This window comes from Peromyscus maniculatus, chromosome 23 (genome assembly GCF_049852395.1).
Source record: "Peromyscus maniculatus bairdii isolate BWxNUB_F1_BW_parent chromosome 23, HU_Pman_BW_mat_3.1, whole genome shotgun sequence".
NCBI lineage: Eukaryota > Metazoa > Chordata > Mammalia > Rodentia > Cricetidae > Peromyscus > Peromyscus maniculatus.
In genome coordinates, this window is record NC_134874.1 from 50,125,831 (window position 1) to 50,151,427 (window position 25,597).

The 25,597-nt window shown below is 47.3% G+C and overlaps 1 protein-coding gene across 1 annotated transcript; it reads left to right on the forward strand.

The window, feature by feature from the left end:
- Nucleotides 1–11,350: 11,350 nt before the first annotated feature.
- LOC102918203 (CD209 antigen-like protein D) lies at nucleotides 11,351–18,161 on the forward strand. The gene is made up of 7 exons (XM_006970162.4): nucleotides 11,351–11,509; nucleotides 11,614–11,700; nucleotides 11,957–12,046; nucleotides 12,739–12,813; nucleotides 13,455–13,606; nucleotides 16,182–16,291; nucleotides 17,859–18,161. The coding sequence occupies exons 1-7, from the start codon at nucleotides 11,464–11,466 to the stop codon at nucleotides 18,010–18,012; spliced, it is 714 nt and encodes a 237-aa protein (XP_006970224.2). The 5' UTR covers nucleotides 11,351–11,463; the 3' UTR covers nucleotides 18,013–18,161.
- The last annotated feature ends 7,436 nt before the right edge of the window (nucleotides 18,162–25,597 follow it).

Consider the following 25,597-nt stretch of genomic DNA (forward strand, 5'->3'; position numbering starts at 1 on the left):
GGACGCCTCAACTGACTTAAGACAATGCCCTCCAGACATTCCTTCAAGCCCACCCAAAGTAGACAATCCCTTGTTAAGGCTATTCTTCAAGGTTGTGTCAAACTAACAATTAAAGCTAACCATTCCATCATGTCATTGCTGCCTGGTCCCCTGAGACTTGATCCTGTCCCCATACACTTTCCTTGATCTGCTCAGTTTTCATCAACCTGCCTGAAACCCTTTGGTTGGGAACCTTCCCCGGCCTCTACAGCTCATCATGCAAACTGAAGCAAGATAGAGATGATTCTTCCCATCCATCCCTGCCTTCCAGGCGCTGGCATACAAATACGTCTGCTCAGGGCCTGGAGAAATGGCTCAGCAGTTAAGAGCACTCACTGCTCTCCAGAGGACTCCAGCTCTCAGCACCCATGTCTCCAGGAGAATCTATCACCCTCATACGGCCTCCATGGCCATTTGCACTACATGAGGCGAACATGCAAATGTATGTGTTTGTCACACACACACACACATACACACGCACACGCACGCACGCACGCACGCACGCGCACACAAATAAAAACTAAATAAAGTAATAAATACACCAACTCTCTCCTGTCTTAGAGATGTCATGGTGGATACTAGGAGGATCTCCCAGATTTCTCCTCCGAGGAGAGCATGTTTCCCCTGCTGCTAGACAACATTCTGTTGAAGGCAGCTGTTACCTGTCAGCCTGCTAATGCTTAGACTTCTTCAACATGAGACTTCCTGCCTGGGGCAGCTCAGGTGTGTGAGAGACAATGCTGTAGTCTTTTCTGTTCCTTAGTTCCTCTTTTTCTTAACAAACGTGCTAGCGTTACTTCTTCCGTGTGGTATCTTGGATGTACTTCTCTTTTTCTTCAGTCCCAAGTAGTCCTGATATCCTCCATGGTGCTGGCTTTTGTTAGCTTATGGACCTGCACCTTTAAGATGCTTTAAGGTCTAACAGCCTGAGGAAACCAAGCTGCTCCCCCTCCTGGAGCTGACCACCTCTGCTGGGCAAAAGGAAGAAGCAATACCAAAGGAGCAATAGCAAAGGAGACCTAATCCTGCCTTCCCCGAAGGGGGGCGGGGGCTGGGGGGCTGGGGTGTCCTTAAGGACTTTGGAACTGGCAGAGCCAGGTAGAGAGACCTCTGCAGCCCCAACCTTGAGTAATGATCAGATTTCTGATGCCAGCAAACCATGTATTAGCCATCCCTTGATGTTTCCCCTCCCCCAACTCCTCTCAGAATCTCCCCACCTCCCTACCCACCCAACTTTATATTCTCCCCCCTCTCTCCCTCCAAAAATGAAATGAAAACACAAAGTGAAAATCAAAACAAATAAGCAAAAGACCAAATAAGACAAAACAGTTATGAAACGAAACAGTTTGTTTTGTGTTGGTCAACTATTTCTGGGCATGGAGCAGGCTGGAAGAGCAGAGGACAGACCCAGCAACACTCCACTGGGGAAAGCTGATTTTTCCCTTTGCCAGTGGGTGACAGTTGTTTAGGGGTGGGACCCTGTGTCCACTACCCCCTCGCAGTCCTGGGACCTCCCTCTGGTTTGAAACTAGAGGAATCTTCTGCATACCTGCCCTCCAGCTCACTTGAGTCAGATAGGTCCCTTCCTAGATGCACTTGTGAATACAATCTGCTTGCACCACAAATCAGCAGCATTGCTTGTATGTTCTCCTCCTGTCCCTGGCCTCTCTCATGACAGCTCTTTCTCTGTTTAACCGCTGAGCAGCCAGACACATCCTTAGCCTGGTTTTTTTGTGAGGTGTTTCTTTCTCTCCTGCAATTATGACAGGTAGCTTTGTTTTGTTTCCATGCTATTCATCACCTGTATTAACACGATATTCCACACAACGCAATGTTTATCATTGTTTTATCACAGTCACCTTACCTCCCAGTGTATTCTCAGTACATCACCACTGTATCCAACATATCTGCCCAACATCCCCAGTGTGCTCCCAATGCCCAGTCTTTGGTTCCAGATTATGCCACAGAGTGTCTCTGCCATTCTTTGTCTGTTGAGGCCCTGCCCCCACGTCACCAAAGCCCCTTTCACGTATTTCAGCTTTGTGGTTGTAGTTAAGCATCCAGGCCTAGTGAGGCAGCTCACTGGATGAGGTCACTTGCCACTGAAACTGAGGACCTAGGTTCAGTCCTCAGAGAGCCACATGGTAGGAGGAGAGAACTAACTCACCACAACTTATCCTCTGGCCAACACGTGGATGTTTTGCAGCCTGTACAGGTGTGGGAAGGCACACACACACACACACACACACACACACACACACACACACACACACGCACACACGCACACACGCACACATGCACATGCACACATAAATGAAGTAAAGAAAAAATAATCAGAAACCCACAGTCACCATATCATTTCGTATTTGTTTATGAACATATCTTCCCTTCCATGTGAGCATTTATAAAAATCATATACTTATTTCACACTTTCCAGTGATTGTCCTAGACTATAGAGGACATCCAAATACCTTTAGCAAGCTGGCTCAGTGGATAGAGATGCCAAACAAACTTGATGACCTGAGTTGGTTCCTGCTCCCATGGTGGAAGGGAAGAATGATGAACATGTACAGGTTGTTCTCTGTTCCCCACATGCCAGGTTCTCTCATGTGCTTCTCTCTCTCTCTCTCTCTCTCTCTCTCTCTCTCTCTCTCTCTCTCTCTCTCTCTCTCTCTCCCTCCTTCTCTCTCTCTCCCTCTCTCCCTCCTTCCCTCCCTCCCTCCCTCCCTCCCTCCCTCCAGTAGACATATCCCTTAAGTGTTTCAGAACCCTATAAAGATTTTCTGATTTTGTCAAGCCCATCACCCACTCCCTTGTCCCTACACTTCCTCCCTCCCAATCACCCAGCTGTAGCTGGGTCACACTAGTGTTTCCCTGCTCTACTTTGCACAACAATTTCCCCAGGAAACACTCCCATTATCCCTCCCCAGGGCATCCAGAAGAGACTCCACACACAGCAGCACGAGCTGACCAACAAGTTGTGCTAAATTCTACAAAAAAAAAAAAAGAATTTTTCAGGACCGAGTAAGATGATTCAGCAGGTGCCTACTGCCAAGACTGATGACCTGAGTTTGAGCTGTGAGACCCACAAGGTGGAAGGAGAGAACTGACTTGTCCTCTGACTTCTACACATGCACCATAGCATGTGCACCATAGCATGTGCTTGGGTTCACACACACACACACACACACACACACACACACACACTTTGATCACAATCTTACCCATTGTCCTCTCTTATCCCTTTACCTTCCCACGAAACCCTATTTCTTCCCAAGAAGCCTCACTTTTTTTTCTTTATTTCTTATTACATTATTTATTTTGTGCATATGTGCCTGTGCAGGGCAGCATCCCATAATACACATGTGCAGATCAAAGGACAACTTGCAGGAGTCAGTTCTCTTCTTCCCAGGGATTGAACTCAGGTTGTCAGGCTTGGTAGCACGTGATTTTCCCTGAGCCACCTTTCCAGCCACCCGCTCCTGTTCTCACGTCCCACACCTGGAACTGGAATTTTGTTTAATAACCAGTGGCTTCTGGGAGCATCATTACCCACCTATGCTGGATGTCTTCCTTCAAACTCATTTTGTATTATATTTTTAATCAGCTTACAAACTGCTGCAATTCCGTATGACTTTTTTCATCCCTTTCCTTAGGTTAACCTGCACCACCCCTACTGACCTCCTACCCTCCACCCTCACCCTCGTGTGGACCCTCCCACCGCCACTCTCCTCTCCCCACTCTAATACTGTGTGTGTTCTTTCAGCCCCATCCTTTAATGCCCTTTCCCCACCCAGCGGCCCCTCCTAGCTTCCTGGTCTTTACAAGCACAAGTTATACAGACATCCAAAAATTTGAAGCTAAGATCTGCATAGGAGAAGGAACATGTGCTGTTTGTCTTTCTGGGTTTGGATCGCCTTATTCAGTATACTATTTTCCAGTTCCATCTATTTACCCGTGAATTTCATAATTATGGCTTTCTCTACAAATGACTCAAACTCCACTGTGTATTTGCATCATCATTGCCTTATCTATTCATCAGCTGAGGAACATCTAAGCCGATTCTGTTTCATAGCATTTGTGAATAGAGTCACGATGAACATCATGTGCAAGCATCTCTGCTGTGGAGAGACAGAATCCCTTGGGTACATGCCCAGCAATGGCATGGTTGGGTCCAGTGGTAGCTCTATGTTTAGCTTTCTGAGGACCCTCTGTACTGCTTTCCATAGTGGTTGCACCAGTTTGCATTCCCGCTAGCAGTGAGTAAGTCATTTCCCCACATCCTCATCAGACTTCTGCTGTCATTTATTTTCTTGATCTTAGCCATTCTGACTGAGGTATGACGGGATCTCACATGGTTTTAATTTGCATTTTCCTCCTGGGTAAAGATATGAAACACTTTTTTAAATGTTCATTTCTCTTTGTTCTTTCTTTGTTTTGGGAGTTCTGTTTGTTTTTTTAAGACTGTAGTTCATTCTTTATTAGTTTGTTTTCTTAAGGTTTTTTTTTAATTCTTTGTATATTCTGTATATTAATCTGTAGAATGTATAGCTGGTGAATATTTTGTCTCCTTCTGTGATCTGCTCCTTCATTCTGTAACAGCTTCCTCTGATATACAAAAGCTTTGGGATTTCCTGAAGTCTCATTTCTCAATTGTTGGTCTAATTTCCTGACCTACCTGAGTCCTGGTATATAGGTATAAAAACACCCCTCCCTATACCCATAACTGTAGCTAGAATTTTTCTGGTCCTACCTGGCCCACAGTCAGGACAAATTTCTCTAACCCACCAGTCCCGCAGAAGCTCAGACCCAACTGAGTAAACACAGAGACTTATATTGCTTACAAACTGTATGGCCATGGCAGGCTTCTTATTATCTACTTCTTCTGTCTTAAATTAACCCATTTCTATTAATCTATATTTTGCCACGTGGCTTGTGGCTTACCAGTACCTTACATCTCACTTGTCATGGTGGCAGCTGGCAGTGTCTCTCTGCCTCAGCCTTCCATTTCCCAGAATTCTCCTCTCTCCTTGTCCCACCTATACTTCCTGCCTGGCTACTGGCCAATCAGTGTTTTATTTATTAACCAATCAGAGCAACACATTTGTCATACAGAACATCCCACAGCACTTCCCCTTTTCTTTTTTTCAAAAAGGAAGGTTTTATCTTTCATATAGTAAAATTACAGATAACAAAACAATTATCAAACAAGAATTGCAGTTATGATATCTAGTCTATTTATAATTACTAGTCTATTTGTATTTGGCAAAATTAAAAAAGATACTCTATCTATCTTATATTTGTGAGTCTAAGGTTTTATATCTAACTTATCTTTTATCATAACTGAGGAAATTAAAAGTATCTAGGTTTTAACTACATCAAAGACCTCAGAAGGATATAATATTACCTGAGAAATGGGAGAAGGATGTAAGCAACTTTTGGGGGTCTTGTAGGGTAGACAGAGACAGCTGGCAGCCTGGACAGTCATCCAAAGTTCTCTTGTAAAGTTGAGGCATCTGTCTGTAGCCCACAGGGCTAGAGTCTCTCAGTCATTTTTTGTGTGTGTGTCCTGTGGAATGTCTGGCAGTTTCCTCTGTGAAGCAGGAACCTAAAGGACCATTTTGTCAAGCAGAGTTCAGTGGTCACCTTCCCATGGGTCCTTTATGTCTAGTCAATCAAGCAGTCCAGGCAAGAACAGTTTCTTGCCCAAATGGCTATTTTTGTCAAGGTGAAGATAAACTCCATATGCAGTGTCTTTGATGTCCATCCTCTTCTCTGAAGTAAATTGGTGCTGCCAGGAGCAGACATGCCTCACTGACCAGAAAGTCTAAATTTTTAAAACATTTTAAATGCCATATTCTGTAGGTCTTTGAACTATTTGAAGATTACCTATCTATCTGAAATATATCTATGTATACATAGAAGACTAAACTAACATGACTATAAGTTTGATTATCATAGAAGACTAATTATAATTATCCATTACAATTTAAATGAGTTACATAAACATGATACCTCAAATAAGAGTAGAAATATATATACAGTATAACAAAATTAACTTCAAATTTGTATCAATAAACTAAAATCTATACCAATGTAAAACATTTCAAACAAGTTGTTGCTCTTTAAAAGTAGGTTCATTAATCTACCCTTTCACCCTATCATATATATATATATCATATCCTCTTTTTTTCTTGAGAAAGAGATTGTATTTATAATTAACCTGTTTTAAATAAAAATATTGTTTTGTTTTTGTTTTTTGTCCCACATCAGAGGGCTCTTTTGATATGGGATACAAGAATCCCTTAACCTTTTTTTTTTTCTTTCTTTTTTTTTTTTTTTTAGTAATATGTTTGGATTTAGAGAAAGGGTGAGCCAATTCCATCTCCAAAACCAGCTTGGTATATTTGGGAATTTGGGCATAGCTTTTCTTACTACTTCCTGCTGGAGGGGGGCGCTGTATCTCATGGGGACACAAAGAAAATTTTAGGATTATGGAGTAATCCGTGAGGGTGTATCATCTGAGCCAGTTGCCTTGAAACTGTTTTGGATATTGGATCATCTGGGCCATGGTGTCATTGGAGACCTTTCAGGTGGTCTTGGCTGGTCAAGACTGATGTATCTTAGTCTGGAACAAATCCATAGCCTCTGGCTTTCTGTGAAAACAAAAGCAGAGCCTCTTTTCCAAAGCAACATATCCTTAGATCCAAATTTTGAAGTTATGGTATCTTTAAAATATACATATTTGTTTAACTCCGCTGACTTTACAATCAAATATCTCTCTTCAGTTAAAAATCCCAAAGACAACACAATCCAGATTGTCTGTGTAATATCCATCTTTACATGGCTTATTTTTTATACTACCTTTACTATCTCTTTAAAGACTTTATTTTTAAAACTATCTATTTCTTTATATAACTGTATATATCACTTTCTTTGTTTCTTTTAAGCCTACGTATATTTTACATACATTGTAAACTATTTTATCTGAATCTGTCTTATTGTGAACCTATTGCTTTAAACTGTAGCATTCTAAGACTGAAATGGCAGCTTTGGCTGGTGGCTCTGCCCACCTCAGCTTTCCAACATGGCGGTGGTGCATTCACCACCAGCTCTGGGAGACATCAACTCTTAGAAACAGTGGATCTATGTTTTTATCAAAGCAGTGTGTAGCCCAGAATCCTGTTTTCTTTTTCTTTTTCTTTTCTTTTCTTTTCTTTTCTTTCTTTCTTTTTTTTTTTTTTACTAACAAAGGCTAAATCTACTACATAGCAGCAGTGTAATGTGCAGCTTGGAGACATCTCCTTCCTGTCATACTGTTGGGCAAGCTCGCACACCGTGAACCTGCCATAGAGTAGTTCAAACCCGCAGGCTGCTGCTAACTTGAGAGAGACAACTAGGAAGCTGTTTTTAGCTCCCTTTTAGAACCTTTTTCTCAGGTTTTAGGTGGAAACTCTTGCCCCATGCTGGGTGCCATTTATAGCTAGAGTTTTTCTGGTCCTGCCTGGCCCACAGTCAGGACAAATTTCTCTAACCCGCCAGTCTGCAGAGGCTCAGACCCAACCAAGTAAACAGAGACTTATATTGCTTACAAACTGTGTGGCCATGGCAGGCTTCTTGTTATCTACTTCTTCTATCTTAAATTAACCCATTTCTATTAATCTATATTTTGCCACATGGCTTGTGGCTTACCAGTACCTTACATCTTGCTTGTCATGGTGGCAGCTGGCAGTGTTTCTCTGCCTCAGCCTTCCATTTCCCAGAATTCTTCTTTCTCCTTGTCCCACCTATACTTCCTGCCTGGCTACTGGCCAATCAGTGTTTTATTTATTAACCAATCAGAGCAACACATTTGTCATACATCCCACAGCACATAACATACCTGAGTCCTGGTGTATAGGTATAGGTATACCCTCCCTTCACCCATGACCTACCTGAGTCCCGGTATATCCATCCCTATACCCATGTTCTTAAGAGCACTCCCTACTTTTCCCTTGGGCAGTTTTAGAGTTTCAGGTCTTATGCTGAACCCATGGTCCATTTGAAATTTAGTTTTGTGCAGAATGAGAAATAGGGACTTAGTTTCCATCTTTTGCAAGTACATACTTAGTTTGACCAGCACCATTTGATAAAGAAGCTGTCTTTTCTCCAATATGTATTGTTGGCTTCTTGTCAAAAACTCAAGTGGATATAGGAGTATGGAACTATAGCTCAGTCCCCTATTCTATTCCACTGATCTGCTTTTGTGAATGTGCCAGTACCACGGTGTTTTTTATTTCTGTGGCCGGAGCAGCAGTCACTGAGGCTCCTTTTGTAAGATCCTTATTGACAAACTCTGTCATTTTCCCAAAAGATGTCCTTAAAGCTGGTTTGCCAGCATCTCACACAATCTGTTCAGGCCTAAGCTGTGGCTGTGGCTGTGGCAGTGGCTGTGGCTGTGGCTGTGGCAGTGGCAGTGGCTGTGGCTGTGGCAATGGCAGTGGCTGTGGCTGTGGCAGTGGCTGTGGCTGTGGTTGTGGCTGTGACTGTGGCTGTGGCTGTGGCAGTGGCAGTGGCAGTGGCAGTGACTGTGGCAGTGGCTGTGGCAGTGGCAGTGGCTGTGGCTGTGGCAGTGGCTGTGGTTGTGGCTGTGGCAGTGGCAGTGGCAGTGACTGTGGCAGTGGCAGTGGCTGTGGCTGTGGCAGTGGCTGTGGTTGTGGCTGTGTCAGTGGCAGTGGCTGTGGCTGTGTCAGTGGCTGTGACTGTGGCTGTGGCAGTGGCAGTGACTGTGGCAGTGGCTGTGGCAGTGGCAGTGGCTGTGGCTGTGGCAGTGGCTGTGGTTGTGGCTGTGGCAGTGGCAGTGGCAGTGACTGTGGCAGTGGCTGTGGCAGTGGCTGTGGCTGTGGTTGTGGCTGTGGCAGTGGCAGTGACTGTGGCAGTGGCAGTGGCAGTGGCAGTGGCTGTAGCTGTGGCTGTGGCAGTGGCTGTGGCTGTGGCAGTGGTTGTGGCTGTGGCAGTGGCAGTGGCTGTGGCTGTGGCAGTGACAGTGGCTGTGGCTGTGGCAGTGGCTGTGGCTGTAGCCAGCCTGGGCTACAAAGCGAGTTCCAGGACAGGCTCCAAAGCTACACAGAGAAACCCTGTCTCGAAAAACAAAAACAAAAACAAAAACAAAAATGTAGAGAGTTAAAATGTTACAGATCAGAGCCCAAAAATAATGCGTGGAGTTTGGACCCCAGTGTAAACGGCCATGTTTAGTCCCTCTGAAAACCATTGTTGTCCACCTCTGTATCTGATCTACCATCCTTATGACTACCAAAGTTTTAAAATGTATTCTTTGAAGACCACTAGCTTCCGTCAGTCCAAGAGTATCACCGGAGAACTTAAATTTGCAGCAGAGGTTTCCCTGTTTCAGCTGGAACCCACCTACCTGTAGCTCCCTACCTTTTCTTTGTTCTACAACTAGTAAAATCTCATGTGGCCTCTTCTAAAGTAGAACATGGTATTTAGGGCAACCTGAATGTGTGCTCCTGGGACCTGGTCACTCATAGTTGACTTCAGATAGATAGTTTATTTTATTCTAGTTCCCATTTCCTTCAAGGTGAGAGCTATGTTTTTGAGCCAACAAAAGTTAACTGTGGTGGCATGGATGTGTGGGTTCACGAGTGTCTGGACCATTGAATGAAGACCCAGAGAAACCTTAAGAATGAATCTAGCCTTTCCCGGCTGCAGGGGGATCCAACCTCTAAGGACTGAAGAAGCACTTTCCCTTCACCCAGTACATTTTTATTTTGCTCTATATTTACAGTTTAACCAGTTGATTTCCATATGTTCAAAACAACCTGAATGAAGCCTCCAAAAATACAATGCCAAGTGCAAATTTCTCGATTCATCAGGTACCACAGTTTTGCGGGTTTCCTGAACCAAGTTCTTGCATAGGCTTGTATACTTGGGAGACTCTCAGACAAGATTCACACAGAGGGCAACAAGAGAAACAAAGGATGGATAAGGACTAGGTGCTACTCCCTGGAGCCAGGCCCAGTGAAGCCCAGCAGGAATGCTGCCACAGTTAACATACATTTTTATCTTAAGTTCATAAAACAAATACAAGGCCAGAAATAAACTCACCGATCATGGTTCACGTACATGCCTTCTGGTGCTGAGGTTATATCACATGGGTAGTGCGATGCAGAGGCCTTCATGTCCACCTGGACACTTACACGTGCATACACTACACCACTCCAATAAAATTATCAAATATTCCCATAATATTGAAGTCCTTTTACACCTCAAGCACCGGGTCAGTCTCTGTCCTACCCATTAAAGTCATCTCCATTTCAAATTAATAGCAAGGATCCGAGGCTGGGAAGATGCTTTAGTCAGTGGTGTTCTGCCACATGGCGTGATGCACCGAGTTTGGACCCCAGTGTAAAAATCCAGGCATGGCGGGGATTACATCTGTAATCCCAATACTGGGGAGGCAGAAATAGGCAGATTCTTGGGGATCACTGGATAGCCAATCTAACCGAACCAGTGAGTTCAAGGCCCAGTGACAACCTGTCTCAAAAATAAGGTGAAATGGGTCAACAAAACGGCTCAACGGATAAAGGCACATGCCTCTGATCCTGCTGGCCTGAATCTGAGCCCCAGATCCCACACAGTGAAAGGAGGGAACCAACTCCCAGTTTCCATGGGTTTCTTTGTTACCCATGAAGATTGTTCCAGTTTGCGAGAGCAACAACAGAAATATGTGGCCTTATTTCACTCGATCTGTGTTGACCATTAGGAAATCCGCCCCCCTCCTTGGGACTATTTTATTCTCCTTGTTTTACAATGAGGACAGTAGAGTCAGATCACCTATGTTCAAATGTCAGATCGCCGTTAAATAGCTGTGTGACTATGGGCCTGTTACATTATCTGGCCGTGCAGAAATGAAAGTGGATCATGTGTTACCACGTAGAGGGTTAATTGGGTACATCTGCAGCAAACACTGCATTAACAAGAGTATGGTGATTCCATGAGAACATCAAGATCAGCAGAAACCACAGTGAGTCAGGATGCCAGCAAAGCACGAAAACACAAGTCCGTGTGGGCAGCACTACCGGGAATGTGGGTTAAGGTTCTCAGCACAAGCAGAAAGGGTGTAGCAAAGTAGGTGTCATCTACAGGCTATTAGCCTGGATAAAGGCACCCCATAATTCGTCACAACATGAATAAACCAGATCTTTCCACTACACGCTCCAAACTTCCCAAACTTCTCCCTAAAAATTCTCAGATTATCTGGCACCAGATGTGCTGTGTCAGGGGTACAGCCCCTCCTAGCTCTTCCACACTCCCCCTCAGTTCCCTTTTCTCTTCCTATCAGAACGTCTAGGGAGTAGGCATCGGGGACAACAAATAAAAGCTGTGGTCCCTGGAAGTTCCAGACACGAAGCAAGAGCAGTGATCATGAGCCACACCGCGGAGCCAAGGGTACAGCAACTGAGCTCTCCAGGTGAGGATAGGCTGGGCTGTGAGAGTCGCTGAGGCGGGGGAGGCCTGAGAGGCAGCTCACGGTTGCGCTTGCCCAGGGCTCTGACTGGTGCTCTGTTCCTCCAGAGGATGAAGACTGCCTGATCAGTGGTACCAGGCATTCTGTTGCCAGCTCTGGATTACGACCAAATTTTGGAATCAAAAGTTTGGCAGGTACAACAATGGTGAGGGGCTGAGGAAAAGTAGACGGCCCTTCCCAGAAGTGGGTCCTGGGAAACTGGAGTCAGGACCGTAAACTTCTCAGTCCTGGGAAGACGGATGCTGAGAGTGGAATCCTGGGCCATAGGTTGAGGCTGAGAATCCAGACTCATGTGCCCTGCAGGAGGAGAATGGTGGCAGGAAGTCCGTCCTGGGGCCAGGCTGAGGCAGGGGCACTATGATTTTAATGCCCTGACCTTCTCTCCTGCAGAGTATCTGAAGCACAGCTGCAGCCCCTTGGTCCTGCAGCTGCTCTCCTTCCTGTTCCTGGCTGGGCTCCTGCTGATCATCCTCGTCCAAGGTCAGGCACAATAGAGGCCTCAGCTCTCCGATCTGGCCCTGGGGCCTGTATGGGAAATATGGGGAGTGCAATCAGTAACACGACCTTCAGTGGCTTCTAGAAACTTCTCAGAGACACCTCCCTCCCCTCTGGTGTGAGAGACGGGAGAAGAGCTGTGGCCCGTGCTTCTACTGCTTCACCCGTCTCTGGGCGTCTAGTTTCCAGGCCTTTAAATGTTATTAACCCAGGACTGGAGAGTTGGCTCAGCAGTTAAGAACACATCTATTCCTCCAGAGGACCTGGGTTTGGTTCCCAGCATACACATGGTGGCTCACAATCATCTATAACTCCAGTTCCAGGGTATCCAACACCCTCTTCTGACCACCTCAGGCTCCAGACAAGCATCTGGTGTATACACACACACACATGCAGGCAAAATACTCATATATATAGAACAAAAATAAATAATAAAAAATGTTTAAAGACATCGGGCAGAAATTGTTCTAGACAGAGATGGAAGCATGTGCCTGAAATCTTACCTGTTTGTGAAGCTGAGATAGGATGAGGACGTGTCCCCAGGAGAAATCACTGACAACATAGTGAGACCCATCTTTTAAAAAATGACACAGTGTCCCAAGGGACCCAGGGCAGGCCATGAAAAAAAGTAGGATTTAATAACTGCAGGGATTTTCTTTCTTTCTTTATTGGCTAAGTCTCCGAGGTCCCCAGCTCCCAGGATCAGGACAGAATCTACCAGGAGCTCAAACAGCTGAAGACGGAAGTGCATGGTGAGTGACCAGAAACAAGGGACCCAGGGCCTCGGGTCTCCAGGAAAGAGGAACCAATTTCCTTTAGTCATCCGACTGCTTTGAGCCTCAGTTTCCATCTCTGTGAACTGAGATCACAATATAACACTGAGAAAGGAACTTGGTATTTACAGGGCCATGCGCACAGTAGGCACTCAGCGTTCAAAGGAATCATGTGCAGAATAGACAATGTTCACAGGATCCATTCACACAACAGACATTCAATATTCAAAGGGATTGTGCACACAGTAGGTGTACAGTGTTCACGGGGGCTATCCACACAGTAGGCACTCAGTGTTCACAGGAGTCTTGCACACAGAAGGCATTCAGTGTTAACAAGGGCCATACCCATCATGGGCACTCTAAGTTCACAGAGGTTGTACACACAGTAGGCACTCAGTCAAGCTAGTCCTGGATTCTATTCCGCACTCTAGACTCTACTTCTTTGTGTCTGGAGAAGATGGGCTCAGGACTTCTAGAGTCTTCTGGGTGAAGAAGAGGATAAAAAACACAGAGAGGAAGGGCTTCCCAGAGTGCCACGGTGAGGAAGGGTCCTTAAAGGCTGAAGAGAAACGGGAACATAGGCTTCTAAGTGTGTCCATCTGATCTGCTTCCCCCCACAGATGGCTTGTGTCAGCCCTGCCCCAGGGACTGGGTGTTCTTCCATAGAAGCTGTTACTTCTTCTCCAAGTCCCAACGGAACTGGCACAACTCCATCACTGCCTGCCAGGAAGTGGGGGCCCAGCTGGTCATTATAGAGACTGACGAGGAGCAGGTACACTGGTGGGGTACCACCCTTGTCTGGAACACATGTGGCTGTGGTCACCTGAGAGTGAGACAAGAGTATGAGCAAGACGCTGCTTTTTCTGCTTGACTAGAGAAGGGCAGGAATGAGGGGTCCCACGTACTCTCCGAGGAACCACACACAAGACTTGAACATTGCTGAATGCTTTGCAGAATGCCTAAAATGTAATTGCCACCCTGTGCTCTGGGAAGTATTAAACCCCTTCCTCACCGAGGGACAGATTTCCTGCTAGAGAAGAAACTAGGGAAATGTCTGCCAGGAAGGTGCTTGCCTTGTGAACACGAAGACTTGAGTTTGGAACCACGTTTTGAAAGCTGGTCATGGGGTTTGGGGCAACATCTCAGTGGGTAAGAGTGCTTGCTGCTTAGGCATGAAGACCTGACTTAGGAGCCTCAGCATCCACAGGGAAAATCCAAGCTTGGTCACATGTGCCTCTAAGCCCAATGTTGGGCATGAGGCCTGCAGACAGGAGGATCCCTAGGGCACGCTGACTGCCAGCCTAGCTCCACGCCCAGTAAGAAATCCTCATTCAAGAGAACTAAGTGGAAAGCAATACCGCAGGATGCCTAATGTCTCCCTGTGGTTCTGCATGTACACTCACAGTTGCAAACATCTGTACACACATATGCATGCACACCATACACACACACACCGCACACATGTACACACAAAGCCAGGTATTGTGCCCACATTTTAAAAAAATATAATATTTTTTTTTTCAAGACAGGGTTTCTCTGTGTAGCTTTGCGCCTTTCCTGGATCTCGCTCTGTAGACCAGGCTGGCCTCGAACTCACAAAGATCCTCCTGGCTCTGCCTCCCCAGTGCTGGGATTAAAGGCATGCACCACCACTGCCCGGCCAAAATATAGTATTTTTATTATTTGATTCACACACACACACACACACACACACACACACACTTCTCCCTTTAACTCTTCCTGAATCTATCTCCCATCCCCTCCCAACTTCATGTCCCCTCCCTTTTTGTATATCCCACTGAGTAGGTTTATGTTGCCCACATACTCATGGACACGGGGTCAACCACTAAAGCTTGGTCTGCAGAGCAGAGAAAACTGGCTTCCCCTCTTCCCTCCAAAGCCATCAACTGTCCTAGCACCTCATGAACACCTCCTCTCTCCGTGCCGCAGTGTTAACAAGCTTGTTGCGTAGGCAACCAGAACTGCTGTGAGTCCATGAGTCCAGCAGTCCTGCCATGTCCAGGCCTCCCCAGCCTCTGGCTCTTGCAGTCTTTCTGCCTCCTCTTCCATGATGCTCCCAGAGCCTTGAGGGTAGGTAACATACAGATGTCCCATTTGGGGCTACGCCCTGCACAGACACGTACTCCCTGCATTTAACCAGTTGTGAGATTCTGTCGTAGGCACCATCCACTACACAAAGAAACTTCTCTGATAAGGGCTGAGAGTTACACTAATCTATAGGTATAGAGGCATGAATTTAGAGGGTAGTTTGATAGTATTCCCATTTAGCAAAATAACAGTAATAGATTTACCCCTGGGACCTATAAGCTCCCCAACCATGGGTTCTTGGCCAGGTTTAGAGTACCAAGCACGTTTCCTCTTGTGGAGTGGCCCTTAAATCCAAGCAGAAAGCAGTTGGTCACCCCCATAGCATTCATGCTGACATGGCACCCACGGGTCTGTCCTGCCAGGTCAGCTCCTACTGCAGCTAATGGCGTTCACTGCTGGGTAAGGCTGTTGTTGACTCTTGGCCCCTAGCGGCCTGTGTAGCCCTTATGGGTTCTTCGAAAGCTAGTAGACCCCACCTTCAATGCCTGTACTGGGGAGGCAGAGACAGCGCTTCCATGAGTCTGGCTGAGCAGCTAGTCTACTTGATTTGGTGAACTACAGGTCCAGTGGGAAATTTATCTCAAAAAATAATAAAGGGCAACTGAAGAAGACACCAAATGCTGACCTCTGACCTCCATATCCATTTGCACATACATCTGCATTCACATATGCCAGAAATATATACACAAATATACATACAGACACCACACACATGCAAAAAAAAAAAAAAAAGAGCAGTCTTATTGCCTAGTGATTCCCATTCCCTTGGTGTTTATCCTCATCAGTGGGACATCGCCCAGTGCAGAGTTGGACAGAGCTGATATGCATCTTTAGCAACCATGCACTGGTACAAATGCTTCCACCACATTAAAGCTACTACAGACATGCTCAGAACTCCCAAGACAACCTTGCCGCATTGCTAAGCATGTTGGGAGAAAAGCCAGCCATGTATGTCTGTGTGCCATAGTCTGTCTGCCTGTAAGATACATATATGCACATCAAGTAGAGGCAGGGCCAAGCTCCTCCCCCTGTATCATGGCTGGACCAAGGTAATCCCACAAGGGGAACAGGTTCCTGCCTCAACTTGATGTGCCATGCTTTGTTCAAGCCCATGGGAGACCTGCACATAGCACTATATATAGAACAGAAGGTGGAAGGTCAGATTGCAAGTAGAACTTTCTGCAGGAGTTCAGGGAGGTAAAGTCTCTCCTCTTCAGACTCCTCCTCTTCCCCTCCAGACCTTCCTGCAGCAGACTTCTAAGGCTAAAGGACCAACCTGGATGGGGCTGTCAGACGTGCATAACGAAGCCACATGGCACTGGGTGGATGGCTCACCTCTGTCACCCAGGTAGGTCTAGAACGAAAGCTACACTCTGTACAGCGGTAGGGGCATCTCTGACACTCAGGCCTGAGCTGTCTTTGGGGTTCACCCCTCTCCCTGGCCTCTTAGGAATAAGAGATGCCCACATTTGCTGATGGAAGGAGATCTCCCTACCCATGTACAGACAGAATAGCAGCAAATCCCCCCAGGAAAGCAGCAAGAGAAGCTTCCCCCTGAGGGGTGTGGATTTTAATGTAGGGTATTAATAGAAAATACAAAATAAAGCAAGGCCATGGGTGAAGGGACTATTACCAAAGCAAAGATCAGGCTAGCTGCTGACTGCGTGGCTGCCTGACATGCGTAAAGCCCTGGTTCAGTACCCAGCACCATGCACCAACTGTGGTGCTGTTACATGCCTGTGATCCCAGCACTTGGGAAGTAGAGACAGGAAAATCAGAAATTTGAGTTCATCCTTGCCCACATCATGAGTCCAAGATCAGCCTTGTCTCAAAAAAAAAGAAAAAAGATGAAAGGAAAGGAAGAGGAAGGGAGGCCATGTGCATCGAGGAAGGATGTGAAGGCGTTGAGCATCTGGAAGCTAAAGCTGTGGATTGTGGCGTGCCACTGGGGCAGACTGATGTTCTGTGGACTGGTGTCCTAGTATTTATTATTCCTTCATTCTTTCCTCCCTTCTCTCTCTCTCTCTCTCTCTCTCTCTCTCTCTCTCTCTCTCTCTCTCTCTCTCTCTCTCTCTCTCCCCCTCTCTCTCTCTCCCCCCTCTCTCTCTGGTTTTTGGTTTGTTGTTATTGTTTTGTTGCTGTGGTAAAATATCCTAGCTTGAAGCACCTTTAAGGAAGAACAGGTTTATTTTGCTCACAAGTTCGGGTTAAAGTCTGTGTTAGTCACGGTTTCTATTGCTATAATGAAACACCATGACCAAAAGCAAGTTGGGGAGGAAAGGGTTTATATGACTTACACTTCCATATCTGTAGTCCATCAGTGAAGGAAGTCAGAACAGGAACTCAAAACAGGGTGGGAACCTGGAGGCAGGAGCTGCAGAGACCATGACGGGTGCTGCTTACTGGCTTGCCCCCCATGCCTTATTCAGCCTTCTTTCTTATAGAATCCAGGATCACCAGCCCAGGGGTGTTTCTACCCACATGGGTTGGGCCTTCCCCCATCAATCACAGATTAAGAAACTGTCCTACAGGCTTGCCCACAGCCCATATTATTGAGGCATTTTCTCAATTTAGGCTCCCTCTTCTTCAATGACTCTAGGTTGTGTCTAGTTGACATTAAACTAGCCAGCACACAGTCCTTTCTTACAGGAAAGTCAAAGCAGGAACTTGAAGCAGTTAGTCACAACCACAGTCAGGAGCAGAGAGAGAGGACTCATTTCAGGCACCAGCCCATGAAACGATGACACCACTTTCGGGTGTTTTCCCGTCTCAATTAATCCAACTTTTAAAATCCCTCGTAGACATTTCCTCAAGCCAGCCTAATCTAGACAATGTCTCACTGAGACTCTGTTCCCCACTTACTGTAGACTGTGTCAGCTTGACAATGGAAACTAACTGTCACACTGGCTTTGCAGCTTTGTGCAGTATTGGAATAAAGGGGAGCCCAACAATGTCGGGGACGAAGACTGCGCAGAGTTCTCTAGGGATGGCTGGAATGATATCAAATGTGACACCCTAAATTTCTGGATTTGTAAGAAAGCTTTAACCTCATCATGCAACACCAAATGAAAGCCAGTTCATCTCAGCCTCTGCATCCCAAACCCCAATACCAGGTGGAAGAACTTGACTCATGTCCATGACCCTTCTTCTTGTCTGGTGACCTTGGGATGGTAATAAAAGTGCCTATTCTTCTCGGTCAGATTCCTCATCCTCTATGGGTTTGGGCTTCTGCTTCAGTGGGTGGGTGGGGGCGAAGTGATTCAGGTTTCCTGTGGCTCAGGTTTTGTGGTTGTCCCCAACCTTGGCAAGTTAATATTGTGACCAGATACAGGATACATTCAGGACCTGTGTGCTTCACTTTAATCAAAACTCTGCCCTCCTTGCAAAAAAACAGAGCGTTTTCATGGTGATGTCACAGCTGCCTTTTCAGGGTGACATCACAGCTGCCTTTTCAGAGTGATGTCACAGCAGTGTCCCCTGAGCCTCAGTCCCACACCGCACACTTCCTGTGCTTCTACTCAGTTCTTCCCCCATCTCCTCTGAGCTCTTCGGCTGGTGTCTTACTTTTCCTGCTCTGACAAAACACCTGTCAAAACCAACTTGAGGAGGGAGGGGTGTACTTGGGCTCCCGGTTTGCACGTGCAGATCCATCGTGGAGGCAAAGGCGTGGCGCAGGAGTTTAAGGCAGCTCACATTGCAGCTGTATTCAGAGAGCAGAGAGTCTGGGACTACAGACCATGAAATGGTGCCATCTGTGGGTAGGATGTGTCTCCCACCCCAATTAACCGAATCTAGAAGCTCCCTTCCAGAAAGTCATCTCCGTGGTGATTTTCAGATTTTATGGATGATGTGTGACGAGAGTGACCACCGCAGCAGGGAACCCTCCTTGGTTGGTATAGCCCGTTCTGCAGACTGAGGCACCCAGGAAATAATCCTCCCGGTCAGTTAGTGACTGTTGGACACTGGGATATGAATACCCCTATTCCCTTTAGCCATGGAGATTCCATGCTGGGTCCTGAGGAGGAACTCGCCCGGCTCTCTGCTCAGGAACTTGTCTCCCAACTTCTGGGAGCTCCTTTTAAGCAGCTGTTACCTCTGGCCCGTTTGCTTTGATATAAGGAGCTGACTTCTCCCTGGTACATCGCTCATGGTCAGGACAACAAGGATCTAGACTCACCGTGCCCTCATGAGATGGTACTGAAGGGAAGTGTTAGAGTCTAGACTAAACTGCTTCCAGGCCACAGCCACAGCCCCCGTACCAACCATCAGTGAGTTTCTAATCCCAGGTGCCTGGACCCCGGGAGAATCACAGGAAGTTCACAGATCTCAGGTTGCCAGACTCCCTAAGACATGGGGGGGGGGAGTGATGGAGATACCTCCTCCTACACTGGAATTCCCGTCTTCCCACCTCCCTTGCCACTGGGTGGGGAGTCAGAGACAAACTAACTGCTCAATCTTCTACCTTCCTCTGAGATTCATGAGAAATGAGCCCACTCTGATTCATGGGTCTGAATCATCCTTAGAACCCCTTCCACGCTGTCTGCCTGCCTATCCATAGGGTTCAGGCCTCAACTCTCATACTGTCATCTGTCTGTCTGTCTTCTCTTGGCATTAATAACTCTGCTAATAAATTTCTTATTCAAAAAGACAATCTGTCTCAGTGTTGCCCTTGGCCCCCACAGGAAAGAACTTTCAGAAATTAAGGACTAGAGGCAGCAGCCTAAAGATTGACACAAAAAAGCCACTGGACACCCTTCCACACGTGGGCTACAAGTGACAGAGCATGCCTAAGAAAAGCCCAGAGACAGAGGGGCAGCTGTGCAATGACCTGTGAAGGACCGCGAGCACCTTAGGGCTGTCCCACTCCCGTGAGTGCTTCCCCTTTCTTAATCGACTCTCCTGAGGGAGACCAGCTCCCTCTTTACCCCACAGGGTACTCTGGAGCGGGGAGAAATGAGGAATATGTAGATAAAAGTGCAGAGGAGAGAGACAGTTAGAAACATAAGATAGCCTCGGGAGGGCCTGGGTCAAAACCCACCAGCCCCTTCTGTCTCTACCACTTCTATGGGAATGCCAAGGGGTGGCACAGCCAAGTGCAGACCACCCCAGACACCTGGTGACCATGCATGTGGTCAAGCCATCCCCTAATGCAGCCGTGCTGTGTAAAGCAAGCTCAGATCTCACTAGGAAACCTTTGTGAGCTCCCACACTCTCCTCCCCTCCTTCTAACCACATGTCCAATTCTTTGCCTTGGAGTACAAGAGCCTTACTGCTTGCTTCAGGGGTTGCTCATGTGGGGTCTGTAGAAGCTGGGGCTTGCAGCCAGTGGGTGCTCTCTCGCCCTTGTTCCTGCTCCGCACAACGGGGGCCTCTCCCGTCTGCCCCTTCGGCCCGCTTTCCCCAGATTTCTACAGCAGGAGTGGGGAGAGCCGTACCCTCTCTGCTGCTCTCTGGGTGTTAGCTGAATTTATTAGTGGCATAAAGACACACACACTGGCCAGCAGCTACCCTAGGAGCCAACACTTTTTTTTTTTTTTTTTTTTTGGTTTTTCGATACAGGGTTTCTCTGTGTAGCTTTGCGCCTTTCCTGGAACTCACTTGGTAGCCCAGGCTGGCCTCGAACTCACAGAGATCCGCCTGCCTCTGCCTCCCGAGTGCTGGGATTAAAGGCGTGCGCCACCACCGCCCGGCTAGGAGCCAACACTTTTAAGATGGCTAAACTTGAGAGGCCAGTGCAGATCCTCCTCAGCAACCCAGCACCGAGGATGGGAGACAAGCAGATCCTGACAGGGAGTTGTCCCCTGACCTTTGTTGGTGTAAAAAGCACAATTCTCATCTAAAGAAGAAAAAGAAATGGCTCATTCTGGAGTGAGGCATGAACAAATGGCCTGGGAACACGCATTCAGCTTTCCCTGGAGTCTATCTTCTACCGTGGAAATGGCTATGTAAGTTTTATTAGTTATATAACAAAATCATAAATCAAAGTATTTGCCAAATGCATTTGTGGGGGCCATGGGTGGGCAGGTCACAGTAAATCAGGAGAACCTCATTGCAGATTTCAGGTGCCGTGTGGTGATGTCCTTGGCTTTGGGGATGATGGAAGTGAGTGATCTGCTAACAATACACTGTAAGGTTAGTCACCACCGTGTTAGGTCAGACACAGGCGTGGGAAGTGGACAACACATAAAGAGACTAAAAATTGCCCAACATAATTTGGCTCTGGTCTAAAACATTTTGAAAAATAACTTATTTAACTTTATTTTATGTGCGTTGTTGTGAAGGTGTCAGATCACCTGAAACTGGACAGTTACAGACAGTTGTGAGCTGCCACGTGGGTGCTGGGAATTGAACCCTGGTCCTCTGGAAGAGCAGTCAGTGCTCTTAATTGCTGGGCCATCTCTCCATCCCTGGTCTGGAACATTTTAATTCTCCATAATTTCAAAATTCTGTCATTTGACCTTGTAGAATCTTTAACAAGAGGTACAGTCCCCCATGTCTCTCTCTCTCTCTTTATTTCTTTCCTTCTGGGAGCTTCCATCCACACGATGGACTGGCCCGTGCTTGATTGGCCACTGGCCAAGCGGAGACGACAACACCCACATGGTTCTTTGGGGGTCCCCAATACTACTAGTCCCCAAGCACCATTGCACCCTCAGACTTCCCCATGCTGCTGGCATTCATCCAAGCACCCCCAAACTTCCTTCCATCTTCCCGGATGTCCACTGAAATGATGGGAATGGCAAACTCAGAGGCGGTTCTGGTGCCCTGGGCCTCCCCACCATCCTGTCCATGATGGCTACCTACCTCTTACTTTATGCTATCTTTTTGTTGTTGTTGTTGTTTTGTTTTGTTTTCCTGGAACTCACTCTGTAGACTAGGCTGGCCTCGAACTCACAGAGATCCGCCTGCCTCTGCCTCCTGAGTGCTGGGATTAAAGGTGTGCGCCACCACCACCCGGCTATGCTATCTTTCTTAATGCACCTCCTCCCAGGATTTACAGAACACCGCTCCTCCTTTTGAGGCTCCACTCCTGTTTTCTCAGATATAATGAACTGTTACTTTCGCAATGCCTCCTACCTGGAGTGTGACTCATGGCTCCCATCACCATGGTACCCTTTTCTCATTCCTGGAGGTAACTTTGTGTTGGCTCCTTTCTGAACCAACCCACTCACTGGTCCTCTTTCCTCTGTGTCTAAAGGCACTTATCAGGCATTTGAATATCTCCCCAAGACACTCATATTGCACACACGCGCACACACACACACACACACACACACACACACACACACACACACACACTAGCTAGCTAGCGTAAAAGTAAAAACTACTCATCTAAGTTTCTTTTAGTGGGTGTGTATACCTATATGCGTATGTGCATATAGGTGCACATGTGTGGATGCATGTATGTATATGTGTAAGGAAGCTGGAGGACAACCTAGGGTGCCATTCTTAAGGAACTGTCCACCTCTCTAAAAACCTTTTTACAATTACTTGTTTACTGGGGGAAAGGGGCCAGCACATGCCAAAGTAGGTCACAGACTTGGCCGCAAATGCCTTCACCCACTGAGCCATCCCACTCCCACTTCACAAACCTCCTTCTTCACTGACACAGGGTCTGTTGTTGTCTTCTGAGAGGCCATGGAGCCCTGACAGGCTCACTAACAAGCCCTGGGGGTCTGCCTGTCTGTGCCTCCCTACGGATTGTAAATCCTCACCACCATGTCTGGCTTTTTTTTTTTTTTTCTTTTTTTTTTTTTTTTTTTTTTTTTTTTTGGTTTTTCGAAACAGGGTTTCTCTGTGTAGCTTTGCGCCTTTCCTGGAGCTCACTTGGTAGCCCAGGCTGGCCTCGAACTCACAGAGATCCGCCTGGCTCTGCCTCCCGAGTGCTGGGATTAAAGGCGTGCGCCACCAACGCCCGGCCTTTTTTTTTTTTTCTTAAACAAAGGTTGTGGGGCTTGAACTTGGGTACTTGTGTTTGCACAGCAAGCCCTTTACTGGCCGGGTCACCTCTCTGCTCCTGGAGGATTTATTTCTGAATGCTTCACTCTTTTGGGAGATCTGCACATGCCATTGCCTTCATCAGGATCTTTCTCACGGCTGTGTATCTTCACTCTGCCAAGGAACTATTTCTTTTCTGGTCACTTACTGATGGCCACATGGGATTTCCCAACACAGGACCATGCTAAATAACCTAGGCAGCTTTTTGTTTCCTCCTTAAGATTGTGTGATGTCCTTTGAATCAAATGCACTCCATGAAAACAAACTAGGATATTTTTTCCGGGGTTTCGAAACATTTCCACTGCAGCAGAGTAGCTGGGTGAAGTAACATGCCATTGCATGGCCCTGTTTTCAAAGAATGACTTCCAGCGGCAAGTTTAGAATTGTGTATCACTACCCCAACAGATATGTGGCAAGACCTCAGGGTCCCCTACTGTATCTGTGCCAGAGCAGAGACCAGGCTGGAGTCCCAGGAGCAACTGTGCCAGCTCACACCACAGCTGAGTCCTCAACGCATGCCCTGTACAATGCAGTCACACTGCAGCTGAAAGATGTGTCCTCAGCCCCATCCTCATGTCCCTAACGCTGTGACCTTTAGAAACAAAAATTCATCATCCTTAGGACAGTTTTCTTTTTAAATGTTTTCTTAGGATATATTAATTATACACAATAGTGGCTTTTATCAGGGCCTTTTTTCATATGTAAATAATGCATTTTGTGTTTGTTTTTTTGAGACACGGTTTCTCTGTGTAGCCCTGGCTGTCCTGGAACTCACTCTGTAGACCAGGCTGGCCTCAAGCTCACAGAGATCCTCCTGCCTCTGCTTCCTAGGTCCTGGAATTAAAGGCGTTGGATACCACATCCTGCCATGTAACACGTTTTGATTGCATTTCCCCCCCTTGCCCTCCCCTGTGCCCTCCCCACTCTTGCAGATCCTCTTGTTTCCTCCCATCCACACTCATGTACTTTTCTGGGTAACACAATGAGTAGGGATTATTTACAAAACACGGGTGAGGAGTTGCTTATAGGAACTTGGGCATCTAATCAATGGCTATACCATCTCCAGCTCCCAGGAGCCTGTAAACCTTCAGGGAGGAAGGGGGGGGCACTGTGAGCTCCTCCCCTGGCAACCACTAACTGCCTATCAATCCTCGGGGAGTGGGGAGGGCACTGTGAGCCCCTCCCCTGGCAATCACTAACTGCCTATCAATCCTCAGGGAGGGCGGGGCACTGTGAGCCCCTCCCCTGGCAACCACTAACTGCCTATCAATCCTAGGGAGGGCGGGACACTGTGAGCCACTCCCCTGGCAATCACTAACTGCCTATCAATCCTCAGGGAGGGCGGGGCACTGTGAGCCACTCCCCTGGCAACCACTAACTGCCTATCACTCCTCAGGGAGGGCGGGGCACTGTGAGCCCCTCCCCCTGGCAACCACTAACTGCCTATCATTCCTCAGGGAGGGCGGGGCACTGTGAACCCCTCCCCTCGCAACCACTAACTGCCTATCACTCCTCAGGGAGGGCGGGGCAGCGTGAGCCCAGCAACTATTAACTGCCTCCTCCTAGAGGGATGGGGCCTCGTGAGCCCTTCCTACCACTTTCTTGCTGCACCACTTCTGACTGCGAGACCTTGGGTCCATCACCTGCCATGGTGCTCCTCAAAATGAGCCGACTGTGGTCATTTTGGTGGGCCAGACCAGTTAAATGATTGAAAATACCAAGCACTTTAGAAAAGGCCCTCATTCGTGTTGATTGCTGCACTACTCGCAGCAGCAAGGAGATGGAATCGGCCTAAATGCCCATCAACAGAGGAATGCATAATGAAGATGTACTTAACATAATGCATAATGAAGATGTACTTTATATACACCGTGGAATTTTATTCCGCTATAGGAAATGAAATTTGCAGGATAATGCATGGGTCTGGAAAGTATTAAGGTTACTCAGAGTCAGGAACACAAATACTGCATGTCCTCTCACACATGTGGATCCCAACAGTTAATGTGCATATGAGGCTATGAGTGTGGTAAAAACTATGAAACTGGAAAAGAGCAGGAGAGGAGAGAAAGAGGTACTGAGGACGTATGAGAACTAGAGCATGTGACCTGGAATCAGGGGAGGGGGTGGGGGAGAAGGGGTGGGGAGAAGAGGGAGTGGGGGGAGGACGGAGTGGGGAAGGAGGGGTGGGGATAAGAGGGAGTGGGGGGAGGAGGGAGTGGGGAAGAAGGGGTGGGGGGAGGAGAGTGGGGAAGAAGGGGTGGGAGGAGAAGGGAGTGGGGAAGAAGGGATGGGGGAGGAGAGTGGGGGGAGGAGAGTGGGGAAGAAGGGGTGGGAGGAGGAGGAAGTGGGGAAGGAGGGTGGGGGGAGGAGAGTGGGGAAGGAGGGGTGGGGGGGAGGAGGGCATGGAGAAGGAGGAGTGGGGGAGGAGGAGTGGGGGAGGAGGGTGGAGAAGAAGGGTTGGGAGGAGGGTGGGGAAGAAGGGGTGAGGGGAGGAGGGTGGAGAAGAAGGGGTGAGGGGAGGAGGGTGAAGAAGAAGGGTTGGGAGGAGGGTGGGGAAGAAGGGGTGAGGGGAGGAGGGAGTGGGAAGGAGGGATGGGGAGGGAGGGGAGGAGGACCAATAAAAACTAATTGTGTTTCCAAATATCATAATGAATTT

Coding starts and splice junctions, on each gene's coding strand:
- LOC102918203 (XM_006970162.4), top strand. CDS start 11,464: ATGAGCCACACCGCGGAGCCAAGGGTACAGCAACTGAGCTCTCCAG. Junction 13,607..16,181: donor TAGAGACTGACGAGGAGCAG/GTACACTGGTGG, acceptor CTTCCCCTCCAG/ACCTTCCTGCAGCAGACTTC. Junction 16,292..17,858: donor GGCTCACCTCTGTCACCCAG/GTAGGTCTAGAA, acceptor CTGGCTTTGCAG/CTTTGTGCAGTATTGGAATA.